General features: G+C 36.5%; 1 protein-coding gene across 6 annotated transcripts in view; it reads right to left on the reverse strand.

Annotated features, from left to right (window-relative positions):
• Positions 1-4985: 4985 nt before the first annotated feature.
• ANGPT1 (angiopoietin 1) overlaps positions 4986-14363 on the reverse strand; it is a 241338-nt gene continuing 231960 nt past the window's right edge. For all 6 annotated transcript variants that reach the window (XM_008523700.2, XM_070630821.1, XM_070630825.1 and 3 more), the window contains exon 9: positions 4986-7840. In XM_008523700.2, coding sequence (XP_008521922.1) covers positions 7680-7840 — 161 coding nt within the window. In that variant the 3' untranslated portion in view covers positions 4986-7679. The remainder of the gene's footprint in view (positions 7841-14363) is intronic.

Here is a 14363-nt window from a genome sequence, read left to right on the forward strand (position 1 = left end):
TCTAGAGAGAGAACAAGTATGTTAATGGCTGACTAGAACACGAGTCAAACTATGAAAATCCTGTAATGCAAGGAGAAGTAAAATACCATTGGAACACAGAAGAAAGGTGAGCAATTGAGTTTAGGGATATTGGGGAGGACTTCAAGGAGGAGGCAATTTTTCCTGGGTGTGAACATCCACAGGCATGAATGTTGTAGACTGAGCTAGGTACCAGATGTTGTGAAGTGACCCAGGGATCGCAGAGTGAAGCTTTTAAGCTAGGTGGTGCTATTCATTTCATTATTTTCACACATATGAAAACCGCTGGATAAAGTGGATTTAGTCTGTTCACATTAGTAATTTCCAATCTCAATTAAACCTTTAATAGTACTTGGTAAAGCTGTAATTCCTCCGGACAGTTAGTTATCCCAGTTAAGTGGCTATTCCAAACCTATTTCAAACACTATTGAACTGCCTACACTCTCATAGTTTCCTTCCCTTCCACTTCTGCTATAAAATAGAGGCCATTAGCTAGCTGTTCCTCCTACGGCATTTCATTCCCTCATAGTCTCTTCTCTTAGAGGAAGAAATGTTTCCCCTACTGGCCAAACTAAGCCTCCTCTCACTCCCTCTACTCTTAATCCCATGCTCTTAGCCACCTCGAAATACTTGCTCCATCAAGGACCTTTCTCTTTCTTCTTCCAGTCTCAGCTCTTCTAAAGGCTCATTTTCCTTAGCCTGCAAATAAATTCACCCATCTCTCATCCTTAAAGCCATCCCCATCCTTGTTTCTGTCCTTCTATTTCCCTTCCTGTCTCCTTCCAGTCCCAGCCATCTCCTTGAAAGTATAGTTTAAACCAAAGCCTCTTAAACATTAATGTCGCTAAGAGTTACTTGAAGATCTTGTTAAAATGAAGAATCAATTCAGTACTCTGGGGTGGGCCCCTATATTCGGCATTTCTAACCAGTCCTTAGTCTATAATGCTGTTCTAGAAGTCATTCTAAATAGCAAAGTTCTGAGCTATTCTCCTCATTACCCGATGTCCCGTTTATTCATAATCCTCTTGCTGTCTGGCTTCTACCCCTTCACTTCTAATGCTGATCTCATAAAAATCACCAATTGGCCCTCGAATGCCACATCCAATGGCCGTTTTGCAGTCATAATGCCCCTGCCCTCTTCAGTGAGTGAGGCATTTCTGATTCTTGATGCTCTCTGCACACCCGACCTCTATGACTCCATTCCCTCTGGTTTTCCTATTGTCTGTCTAGCCAAGACATCTCCCTTTTGAATTCTGTTTACCTCATCCTTAAAATTTTTATATTTCATCGAGTTTTTCACTAAGATCTATTTCTCTTGAAATAATCTCATCTAGTAATTTTAATTTCTGCTTAGATGCTATAGAGTCCAAAATCTTCCTCTTTCGTCCTGCTTGAGCTCAGACTCATATATCCAATTGCCAAACTTGAATTACTAGCATCTCAAAGTCAACATGCAAAACCTAACTCATTATCCTCTCCCCCAAACCTGTGTTCCCTATTTTGGACATTTGCACCACCTTCTATCTAATTAACCAAGACAAAAGTCTGCAATGACTTTGACCCCTTTCCCTCTTCCATCTAATCATTAAACTCTTTGGATTCTTTTTCCTTAATATCTCTCAAAATCCAACTTCTCCAGTCCATTCCTACTGTACTGTGGTATAGATGAGTTTCTCATCCTAACAGACTTGGATAACAGTGTCCTCACTTATCCAAACTTCTCCAGTCTTATCCGCTTCCAATGCATCTACTAATTGCAGCAAGCAAAGTCTTTCTAAAGTGTACAAAACCCTTTATTGTCTCCCTTTAACAAGAAAATAAAGCTTAAGTTTAGGAACATGACATAAAATCCTTCATTATCTGGCCCTATCTCCAGCCTCATCTTCTGGTCCCCCTCCCTCAAATAAACTTTACAGTCCATTCATACTGAATGACTTAGAGTTCCCCATAACTCCATGCTCTCTGACATCTTTATGCCTTTGCAGTTCCTATTCTGGCTCTCTGCAAACTCCCAATAAACTTTCAAAATAAAGTTCAGGCGCCACCTTCTACGAAATGTATTGTGCAAAGTGAGGGAGGCCTATATGTTTCTTTAAATTTTCAAAACATGTGCATATAAAATTTACTATTGAGCTGTAGTTACTCATTTTTTCTTTACACACATTATTATTTTTATATAGAACTATACACAACAGAACCTCCAGTAGACTTAGTCACTCATCTCAGTATTCTCATTGCAGCTTAAACATACTTACATTAATTTTATTAATTTAAATTTTTTGTGCTTTCCTTAATATCTACTTGCTTATTTTTCTCACTAACTGTGAGATTCATTATGCCTTAATCCTCTGTATCCCTACTACCTTCCTAATGCTTCATCTGAATGCTAGTAATTGTCCACTATGTTTGTTAAAAATGACTCACACTCAGCCATTAAACCTATACAATAATTTCCCGAAGGGAGAGCTATGTAACTATATCCAGCATCTTATTATGACTATTATGTTTGTACCTTCCTCCTAATGGCAACATTTGAGTTAATTTAGAGCCTTAATGGTATTCTTCTCTAACCTTTTACATGTTTTAATGTTTAGACATTGTCTTAAAGTACACGCAAATGAATATTCCCTGCTTATAATATTTTCTTTTAAATTCATTTTTAATTTACAATGTTTTAGGACCTTCTTTTCAGTTGATTCTGGTTCCTTACAGCATATCTAGGGAGCAGATGCATATATTTTCTAAAATTTAATTTATGTAAGAGGAACTTAGATAAGGTAGTCTCCGTTCTGTGGCAGAACTAGCTGGTAGCATTACTCTCCTGACTCCCACCATCACAACATGCACCTGGACTCCCCCTGAGGGCCAGATAGAGTGGATGGATGGGCAGGAGGTGGACAGGTCTTACAAGTGGGTGAAGTAGGCGCTTGCCTGTAGTGGACAGTATCAGCAGTCATTCTCTTCTCCACTAAAACAAAACAAAATAAAATATCCTTTCACATTTCGCTGAGAGTTGTCTGTCAGAATTTGAGACTGGATTTCCTTGGTTAAAAGGCAAAGCCCTGGGCGTTATTCAACCTTAACCATTATCCGTCATTTGGGATGAGCCTACTGCTTTCTTCCTTGAAAGAATGCAAGAGATGTAATGACTTGTTTAATGTCAGTTTTCCCTAACAATCCTTTTATGTTCTCTATCTTAACGTGAAAGGCTGATATATTGTAAGTAATCGATAAAGTAATGATCAGATGAATACAGAAGAAAATATTGACCTTGAGTTAGAAGAGGCTAACTTTTATTAAAAGAGCCAAATCAACTAGAGAAAAGGCTGCAGGTGAACCTCAAATCCTAAGGCTGAAAATAAGCTGCCCAAATATATTTATCTAAAATCAAAATCATTATCCTACATTCAAATAATAATAATAAATGTGTAATAAATGAGTAATTCTATTCAAGACTACGTTTCACATATTTACATGAATTTAAAATTAAAAGCAGCATGTAGGCCTCCCTCAATCTACACAATACATATGTTCCAGCAAAGTGGAAAAGGAAGTGAATTTCTGAGATGACTAAAATTATAAATTTGGGCATCCTTTTTTCTGGAGGAGAATGGGCTAAGTTTAAAGTCTGAAAATAAATGGTTTAAGACGGTGGTCAGATCTATGAGTGCTAGATTTTATATAGATAGAAGGGATTTCTTAATCTTTCAGAGCAACTCAAGTTCATTCAAGGAATAACAAGGGCCTACCAGGTACTATGGAGATTTAAAAAATGAATAAGAGTCAGACTCTTACAAAACAATAGGGAATATAAGACAAAGCTCAAGCAAAATGTGCTAAGAGCTGTAAGAGTATGTAAGTAAACAGAGTCAGCTAATAGAAGGCATCAGAAAAAGTGTTATGAAGTACTAATATTTTGATGCACTATAGACGATTGTTAGAACTTTTGCCCATCTGAAGGAAGAGAACACCATTTTAGGGCGTGGTTCTGTAATCTTAGGATGCATAAGAATCTCACGTGTGTGTGGGGTGGGGGGCTGTATTACTTTGCGATTGCTATAATCATGATGTTTCACAAAACACCCCAAAATGTGGTGGCTTAAACAATAACTCATTGTTTCTCATGATTACACATGTTAGCTGGGCAATTCTGCTGGTCTGAGCCAGGCTCAGTTGATCTCAGGTGAGATCACTCCTGTATCTGGGGTCATCTGGTGGATCAGCTGAGGTCTTGCTGGACTACAGTGGCTGCATCTGGTAAACTCAGTCTTGCGTCCTGTGGTCTTTAATCCTCCATTAGGCTACCCTGTGCTTTTTATCCTGGCAGAGGTAGGGTGGAGCTGAACGCTCTTGAGACCTAGGCTCAGAAGTCGCACACAGGCACTTTTGCATTCTATTGGCTGGAGCAAGTCTCAAGCCGGCCCTTCCGGGCATGGGGAAAGACTCAACCTCTACATGGGATGAGCTGCAAAGTCACACTGTAAGGGTAGCACAGAGAAAGGAGAAGGACAGAGGCCATTTGTGCAATTAGTCTATCACAGGCTTCTTCATTTCTTCATTTGGATCGGAATTCTGAGTAGATGGAATGGAACTGTCTGGGAACGCAGGCTGGGGTTAACCTAACAAGTTTGTTTCAACTTCAGGCAGTAGTAAGGAAACACTGAAGGATTTTGAGCAGGGAAGAAACAGGTTCAGAAGTCTGGCTTTAGGAATAAGCTTGTGTGATTAGGGATGAATAGGAGCAGAGAGTAGCAGGAGAAAGAGTATCTTTTTCAGTGATATAGGTGGAAGTTAATGAAAATTCGGATCAATCTGGAGGCAATGGGAGCAGAATCAAGGGAAAAGGTAAAAAATTTCCTTCTAAGAACTGAACTGATAAGACAGCTGATAGACAGGAGGCCTGAGGGGCGAGGAGCATCTCCTTCATGCTCTTTCCCTTTTATAACTCAGATATTCAGCACACATCCTATTATTCCACATTCAGAGTCCTCAGGATTTATTGTCAACTGTCATATGCTAATACAACACTTAATAATTGGCAGGACATAACCAGCATACAGTAGAGATCTACCGTTCTAATAGAGCTAAGATATCTTACATCCCAGACTGAACATTTTTCAAAGATTGAGGCTTTAGTTCATTTAGTAGTCTTTTTTTCAGTGATTCTATACTCCCATAGAGCTCTAATTTTAAATTTGTAAAACATTTATTTAAAATGAGATGAAGTTTCACAAATACATTGTTTTCAATTTTATTTATATCGAATAAAGCTGTGATTGATGTGAAGAAATTTGCATAGAAGCCACATGAATTTTATTGAAAGGAAAATTTAAAGACAAAATCCTAATACTTAGCTTACCACAAAATAATTAAATGCAAAGGATATACATGTTAAGTGGCCATAAACATGTAAGCATCACACAATGCACGTAATGGAGTCATAAAACATTTTATACTGCTTTATTATAAATAATTGGAAACAATATTTCATTTTTCAAACCCAGATAACAAACCAGTAAATGTCATGCTTTCTTTTTATTCATTATTTCATTTTATTTTTATAATATGAGTTGGGAAATAGTATTATTTATCAAAACACTGGTAAAAAGAATCTGTAGGAATACAAAAGAACAAAACACTCACTTTCATTCACTTAAATGAAAACAAGCAAGAAGATTTTTAGAGGGAGAGGCTAAATAGTGCTATGAAGGAGTCACCAAGAAGAGAAAAACTGCGGAATACCTGCAAATATCACTTGTAAGGCAAAACAGGTTGTATACAGATGCATAAATATAAAGACTTAATGGTAAACTTTAAAAAATATTTTCTTAAAAATGCAAATAGCTTTTACCTCTCAAATGGAGGAAAGCCACAAAGGGATAATAACAGATCAAGTCACCAGGTCTGAAATTGGTATTGTTGCTTTGAAAAAACATTTTTTTAAGAAAGGAAAGCCAATAAGCATTTCAATTTTCTTATCTCATAGAAACTCATGTTTTGATAAAAACTGTGCTCTATTGTAACCTTGAAGACGTAGAGGCAGAAAGTACCTCTTGATAAAATATTGTGCTAACTTCAAATTGCCACAAAAATCTGTGTCCCCAAATTTACTTAAAATCGATTATCCCATAGGAATATTTTCACTAAGAGATTTATAGCAGCTAACAGTCAGAATTTTCTTAGTGAGGTAACTATGATTAATTTTCTTTTTTGTGTGTTTCCTTTATGTATAACACAGAGTTTTGCCAATTTTCTCCACAAATAATAAGTTTTAAAAATCAGAAACTGCCTAAGAAAACAGAGCCTGAGTAGAAAAATGCGAAGAAATAATGTATTTCATAAAGTGGTATAGTGGATTTCTTTGAAAACTTGTGTTTATTTTCGTCAATTAAGGAGAACATTGTATATTCCAGATTAAACAGCTATTAGGTTTACCATGGATATTAACATACTATGTACAATGGTATTTATAATTCCTTTTTTATTTTTCATAGACTTCAAAGTGTATCTTTTACAGAAACTGGAACAGAGTGAATCTGGAAAGCATGTTTTAGTTAATCAGCAAAAATAAAATTAGCATGAAATAGGGTGAAGAATTGAAGATCATTATTTTTAAAATAATGAAGTTACACTTAAGTATACACATGCAAGAAGATACTGTAAAATAAACTGTTCCAGTTTACTTGGTTTTACTTCAACTTAATACACTCTAAAACACTGCTTTAATGTATAATATCAAAGAAAATATTAAATGCATGTATATTATCTTAAGAGCTTGATGATATATTTCACATTCTTTAAACTTTACTCAGGCTATAAATATATTTATAGATCAGTCAGTCAGCTTTTAAAATAAATGAAAACTGTAGCATGGGGGATAAATTTTCACCTCATATGTCCATACTTGATTGTGTCCATTTTTTTCTGAAAACTGTATCAAAAAATCAAAGAGTAATGGAGCGTGTTTCTACCTCACACGTTGTTCTTCATGCACTAAAATTCTTTATGGCTTCCCAAAATGAAATTTACATTTGAAGATGAGTTAACTGAAATCAACTAGTAAGTACGATTTAGGAGTTAGGCTTCTGAAATCCATTAACATTTAACCAATTCAGAGGGCGGTGCTGTTCTTCCTGAACTTTTATTAAAATTGTACAACAGTATAAACTTACTGTTAGTAGGTTTGCATAGAAATAACACCATTTCACTGGTGTCATACATCTTTTCCAAAGGATTATGGCAGGCCTGTTTCTATTCTTCATGTATATTCTTTTGTTGTTGTTGTTGTTGTTAATTTTCTTCTTTTTTCAGTTTTACATGAATAAACCATATTTATCATCTGGCTACTATAGTTCCAAAATAAAATCCAGTAGTAATTTGAAGCACAGCGAACTGAGCAGTTTCTTCCCTTTTTAAAGCTTGATAGTGAGTGGCATTCTCTATAGCCAAGCCATATGAACATGGTAACCCCTAGAAGAGACTTTTGTGATCTCAAAAGGTTCCAAATCCACAGTCAAGAACCTTGATGACTTCACATAATTGCCACCTGTTGCTGGAAGGGAGATAATATTGTTTGCTTCAGAAGTTTTCAAGCAGTTTTTCATCTGGTAGCTTCTCCAGATTTCTTTGTTGCTTTTATAATTGCTTCTGATATTGTGCCTTCAAAAGTCTAAAGGTCGAATCATCATAGTTGTGGAACGTAAGGAGTAACTGGGCCCTTTGAAGTAGTGCCACTTTATCCCATTCAGTTTTCCGTGGTTTTGTCCCGCTGTATAGAACATTCCGTTCAGATTGGATGGGCCACAAGCATCAAACCACCAGCCTGAAAAATTAGTTAACAATGAAAGAGAGAAGAGGAAGAAACAATTATAAATAAATTGAACACTTGGAAGCTAATAGCATTAACTGAAGGGGAAGTTATTCATACTTGTTATAATTATTTGCAAATAGGAAGCATTTAAGAAATATCTTCTCAGTACTGGAATTGTTTTGAATAACATCGATTCAGGCAGTGTACGAACAATCGGAGAAAGGAATGCTTTCATGAAAATTAGCTTTCAGTGTCACTCCATTCGGACTCATTTCACACTGTGAGGATGGGAAGCTTCTGGGTTTCAAGATGTGATCTAAATCAGCCTGGATTTATGTGTAGGGCAAGTAAAATGCAGATACCCAAAAGAGGCATCTACCTTAAGCCTGTTATTGGGAATAGAACCATTAATTATTAGTGATGAAGTTCAGAACATTAGACAACTGGCATTGAAATAGAAAGAAATGTTCCCTATTTACTCTATAATTTTGCCAAGAACTGGCCCTTCGCTGCTTCTGAAATTATTTGGATACTGGGCAATGACTGTGAATTTGAATTACCAGGCCCTCTCTGTAGTTTATAGCCATACGGGAAGTGTGCATCAACAGTAGCCACATAGTTCCTCTAGAGCAGTATGTTTTCTGTGATTGTCCAAAAAGAAAAACAACTTGATGAGTAACATGGAGCTCCTATGCTCCCTGTAAGGATAACTTAGTACTTTATTTTTTTTAATGAATCAAGTTCTTAGATTTTTAGGTAAAACATAGTACTTTTTCTCTCTCTTCTGGAGTAACACTACTGAAATCTTTAGGGAGAGATTTATGCCAGAGACATTCTGGCATATTTGTATTTGGATACAGTTGACCTCCCTTTGATTACAGAGTTCTACCTAAGGGACTAATAGTTAAAGAAAAAGCTGTACAGCTGATGTTTGACTGTAACATGAGCATCATCTTGCAGAAACTTTAGAAAAAGTTATATGAAGAAAAGCTAGTTCTCACTTTTCAATTTTTGAAGATGAATACAGCTGGGTTGTGTTTGCAAAGTCAAACTAGATGCATAGCAAGCTGTATTAATCACCGATTCATACTGGGGAACAGTAAGGTATGTCTTGATGAGTTTGGAAAGACACTGTGTTCAATGCTGTTTTACCAACTGTACGCAAACAACATAGATGTTAATGTAGTCAAAACACGAGGGACAAGAATGTTCTTGTTTGGCGAGGGAAGAGGAACTGTAAAATTCCACCTTTTTTTCTTAAGATTAATTCTTTAAAACATTTTTTGGTAAGTACAACTAGTAAAAATATGCTATTTATATTACAAAAGGCATTCTAACATTAGGAAATTTATTTACCCAGAAGACTCTCAAAGGACAAAATGATTGCTTTAGTGTTTTAACTCTCTCCTCCTTTTCTATGACCTTCTTGAGGCACTCTTCCATCATGTTAATGAGCCTTTCATACTCTTTCAAATATCCACCATGGTGTCTGAAGTAAACGCAGTTACTCTATTGTTGAGAAGTACAAATTACAGAATGATCCTCCAAATTATCTTAAGGCACTCAGGGTAAAAGTGTGTGGTTTTGTCCGGTTTATAGAAAGTCACAAGAGTTCTGAAAGAGTGTGGGAAGGCAGAGGGCTGTAGCAACAGCAGCCTGGCCATAAAGGACACAGGCGGAAGGATACATTTATCGGGAAACTTATGATGAGCTTAAGAAAGAGAAATGGAACTAGCATCCAACTAGGGGCACATAACAGAATCAGATAAACGGATCTTGTGTATATTTTCCAATGAGTATGACGGGGTAATGTTTGTGGTGAGGAGAATGGCATTTTGGAGATACTGAAAGAAGAACAGTATGGCTGGGTCAGAGTTGACAAGAAAACCAGTAGCCCGAAGCCAAGAGAGTCTGAAGACCAAATCACATAGTCTTTTGTTCATTATCCCAAGGCATGGTCTATATACCAGCCCACCTCGCATACTTAGTGCTGCACAGTTTGCTTAACAAATAACTGGCCAGCAACTACAGGCTTATTGACAGAGCGATTGACTTCGTTTCTTCTTGAACAGCCTCTATGGTCTGAAATAGTTTAGCTTGCTAAAAAGCTACATTTGATAGACACCCGAAGACATAACATCCGTGCTTACTGTATTCAATTTTTCTTTCTTTATTCATTCAATATGTAATTATTGTGAAGTGTTGTCACACAATACTCAACAAGACAGATGCGGTCCCTGCCCTTATGGAACTTACTTCTAATGTGAGAAATAGGCAAAAAAGTAGCAAATAAATAAAATACCTACAAAGCATGACCAAAAAGAAAAGAAAAAAAGAGAAAAGAATCAGGGAGCCATGAAGGAGAATAACAGGAGACTTACTTGACTTTTCATGTTCATGGAAGATGTTGACATTTAATGAGAGATGAAAGATGAGAGGGAGGCAGCCGTGTGAAGATGGGGAAAGACTCTTTTAAGCAGAGTATAGCACATGCCAAAGTTATTAGGAAGAAAGAGAGCTTGGTTTAAGGACTAAAAGAACATCAGTGTAGCTGGCACATAGTGAACAAAGGAGGGACTTGCAGAAAATGAAGGTGGAGAAGTAGGCAGTTTTGGTGGAAAGCTGAACAATGTTTGCGGAAAAATTTATAGTTTATCCAGCCTACTTGTCCATCATCAGGCGAACAAGTAAAACATTCCCTAGGAATGGGAACCAATATTTAGCAAGAGGAACCAGATCTTCCAGCTGAAATGTGTAATCAAATATTACTTAGAACCCTCATTCTATAACTATGGTCTGCCGAAGTTATCCTGAGCATCTGTGGTAGCGTGATAAAGAGGAGAAAAATGAATCTAGAATCAATTCAACGAATATTAACCAATAGAAGGACATAAAGGTCAGAGTTGAGTAAAATTAAATTCCTGACTTCAAGGAGTGCACAGTTTTGTGTAGGACACAACAAATTGTTAAAAAATGAGATGATAGCTGTTAAACAGAGATGAAAAAAATCCTTAGAAACATAAACAGAAAGTCCTGTTTGTGGGTCCATAAGGCTCACTCATTTACCTCCTGAGCTGGGTCCTGAAGGATGGGTGTGAGTTCACTGGGCAGAAAGAGATTCTAAAGACAGTATGTACTCTGAGAGAGCAGGAGAGAGTGTCTGCCAGCAGCTTGGCTTGGCTGGAGTGCCAGTGGGTAAGGGGTTGGAGAATATAGGGCTAGCAAAATAAACAGGAGGGAGCACACAGAGGTTTTTATTACATTTTTAGAAATTTTCTTTTGGGCAATGAGGAGCCTGGAGAACACCAGACCAGAAATTAGAAAACCCAGACTTCAATGCTGACTTCACCAATTAATAACCAAGAAATCTTAGGCAATAACATAAATAACATTGATATTTATTGAACAGTTAATATGTGTCAGGGACTCTGCTAAAATATTTATATGCATTTTCTTATTTTATTCCCCAACAGCCTTATGTGGTATGGCAAGTACCATCATAAAGACACTGATGCTCAGATAGTTTAAGGAACATTTCCAAGGTCATACAGCCACTTATCTCTTCACTTATAAGATGTGGATTATAAATGTCCGAACAACCATTTTCATAGCACAGTTGCAAGGATCAAAGAAGATGATGCACTATTAGGGCCTGTAACACCCCATCTAAGTGCTTTGTATAAGTTATCTAGGAAGTGGGGCATGAGGGTTAGAGCAGGAACCAAAAGGATTAAATTTTGTGAGGCATCATAATGATTTAATAATGAAGACCAGGTCCTTGGTAACAACATATTTCCTTATTTGCTTGATAGAGTTTATTAGAGAAATATGAAAATGATTTGGCCCCAAATGAGTACAGTTGTACAGCGTTTGCCTTCTAAAGACATGGCATTTAAGCACCTAACATGTGTTTTGTTTTCAATGATTATCTCTTTATCTTAAGACCAGTGGACCGTCTATACTATGGACTATCAGAGGGCAATTCATAATAATAAGATGATGAATTAAGATGGCAGAAAACTAAATGAAAGGGCAATTATTTCTCATGACAATTTTGGTTGTAGTTTCCTTTATAAAATACTCTGAACTTCAAGGTAGCAAAAATGGTTAGCTCTGTGCTAGTAAGTATTCTCTGACACACGTATTAAAGCAAACTAAGGAATTTCTTTGAATCAAATATTTCAGTTTGTCCACTTTCTACCCCTCTCTGAAAAAATTAAGCATGACCAGGTCTTTTAAACATAAATCCTGAAAAGACAAGGTTTTAAAGCATATTTCTAGAAAGCTGGCAAAAGTATAGCAGACTCATGGTTACTCATATGTAATCCCTAGTATTCAGATAATCATATATACTCAACAGTGTGTGAGTTTACATATATAAGTAAGTTACATGTAAGTTCCATGCAAATATAAGTTTGCATGGAACGAAGGTGTTCTGTGTGGGTATGCCTGAGTTTGCAGGTCCTCTCTGATAAAATACCAAATAGCTGAATTACATATCCTCTATAATCCTCGGGAAATATTAACTTTGTACTTTGTTCTGTATGTGCCTGGGCATAACAAATGAGCAATATGCTAAAGAAGTTAATCTAGGAAAGGCACTTTAAGCTTAAAAGAACTCACTGTTTCAAGCAAAGGACGGAAGAAAGCAGCAGCTTCCATCTGCTATTGGGACAACTGATAAAATGTCTCAAATGTTTTAAGATTGGCAACTGCCAAGATGTACTTTGCCAAGCATTTTTCTTCATAACCTGTAACCTCATGTATATTTTAATAAGAAATCTGAGATGCATGTTTCTAATTCATTTACACTTAACTCATTAAAATTTAGTTTTCTAATAACTATCCCGGGCTTCCCAGGCCTTTAAAAATCATTTAAGCCTTTTATCTTTGAAGCAGAAAATTCACATTTTATCACCAGTAAATGAAACTTTGCCCAGAAAACAGGAATTTGATTTTAAACGTTGTACTCAGGAAGTGCAAATTTGTTTGACAGTCAGGAAACCAAACCTTCAAATTCTTTTGATCCTAAACAAAATGTCTCTCAACACTTCTTTTCTAAGGTAAAAAGTACAGCAAAATGAAAAGATATATCTGTTTTTATGGATTTCTTTCATTCATTTTCAATGCATGCATTCTAATCAGCAATATGGAACAGAACTTGCATGGAGAATAAGATTTTCCTCTTTTATCATTAAATAAGGATGAGGCTGAACTGAACCAATTGGTGCCCTTGTTATCAATGGGATCATCACAAAAAAATCGCTCGCTGAGTTTATGTGCACAAAATTGGCGTTACCCATAGCTAGCCTCAAGGAGCAGCTGCATGGGTCTTGTGTGCAGGAGGCAGAGGATCTTTCCAGAGGTCTGCATTCTCTCTGTCATCTCGTACTACATCCCCTTCAGGCCAAGGACTTGGCTTTTTTTTCCTTTCTCTTTTTGTTCCAAAGATGAAAAGTTGTTTATCCTGGCCAGTAATCTTGAATTCGTTAAAAACCTCTAGGTATTCTCTTACTGTCTCTTCCCTCCCATGGACTTCATTTCACTTTTAACCCGGTTTAAGTGAGGAAATCCTCATGAAAATGTGCTGCAAACAGTCAAACAGAGCTAAACTGCTGTCTTTGAAGGCCATTCCTTTTAACAGAGGCAGTAAAAGGAGTGTATGAGGTGATGGCTTATCTGGAGGTTGCATTCAAATCCTACCTCTGACACTAATTCTGCGACCTTTGGCAAGTTATCTAACTTTTCTCTATCTCAGTTCTTGCCAACAGCGTTATTGTGGTCCTTACTTCAAAGAGTTTTTAGAAGCATCATGTAAGTTATTAACTATAAATCATTTAGGATAATGCAAAAATGTCTGTTAGACAGTAAGAGTGCAATAAATATTTGCTAAATTATTATTAGAGCAAACTACAAACAAAATTAAGCTTTTGATTATTTCTCGTCCGCTGTCAATTATTAACCTTTGGTAGCAATCTTGTGGTATAGGCCTATCAGTTCTGGTTCACCCTTTTCCAAACTTCTCTTTTGAAAAACATTTTCTGATATTCTTTCTTCTTTTTCCAGTAAGTAAAAATTTCCTCAAGAAAATAGAAATATAATCCTAAACTTTGCACTGAGGATGTTCAAATTTATTTGAAAGTCAGGAATCAAACACTCAAAATTTCCAATTCTAAAGTTTAGTCTTCTAGGTTTTAGTTATTCTCAAAATTTAGTTCCAGTCCTCAATATTCATCCCATTGTTCTATGTGTGTGCATGCAAATGCATACATGTGATTATGCATCTTAAATCTAAGTTCACGCAAGAGTCACATTCATACTCACATTGATTTATTTTTATGTATTCTCACTGGGATCATTTGTAATTTTGCAAAGTCTTTTCAGAGATTCTGATAACATATTCGTTTAACCAACATTTATCGAACACACGCAACGTGCCAGACACTGCTCTAGGCACTGAGGACACAGCAATAGATAGCACAAAGTCCCTGCCTTCAAGGAATGTACATTTTTGTGGACTAGGCTTATAGTTATG

Source organism: Equus przewalskii, chromosome 8, assembly GCF_037783145.1.
Source record: "Equus przewalskii isolate Varuska chromosome 8, EquPr2, whole genome shotgun sequence".
Taxonomy (NCBI): Eukaryota; Metazoa; Chordata; class Mammalia; order Perissodactyla; family Equidae; genus Equus; species Equus przewalskii.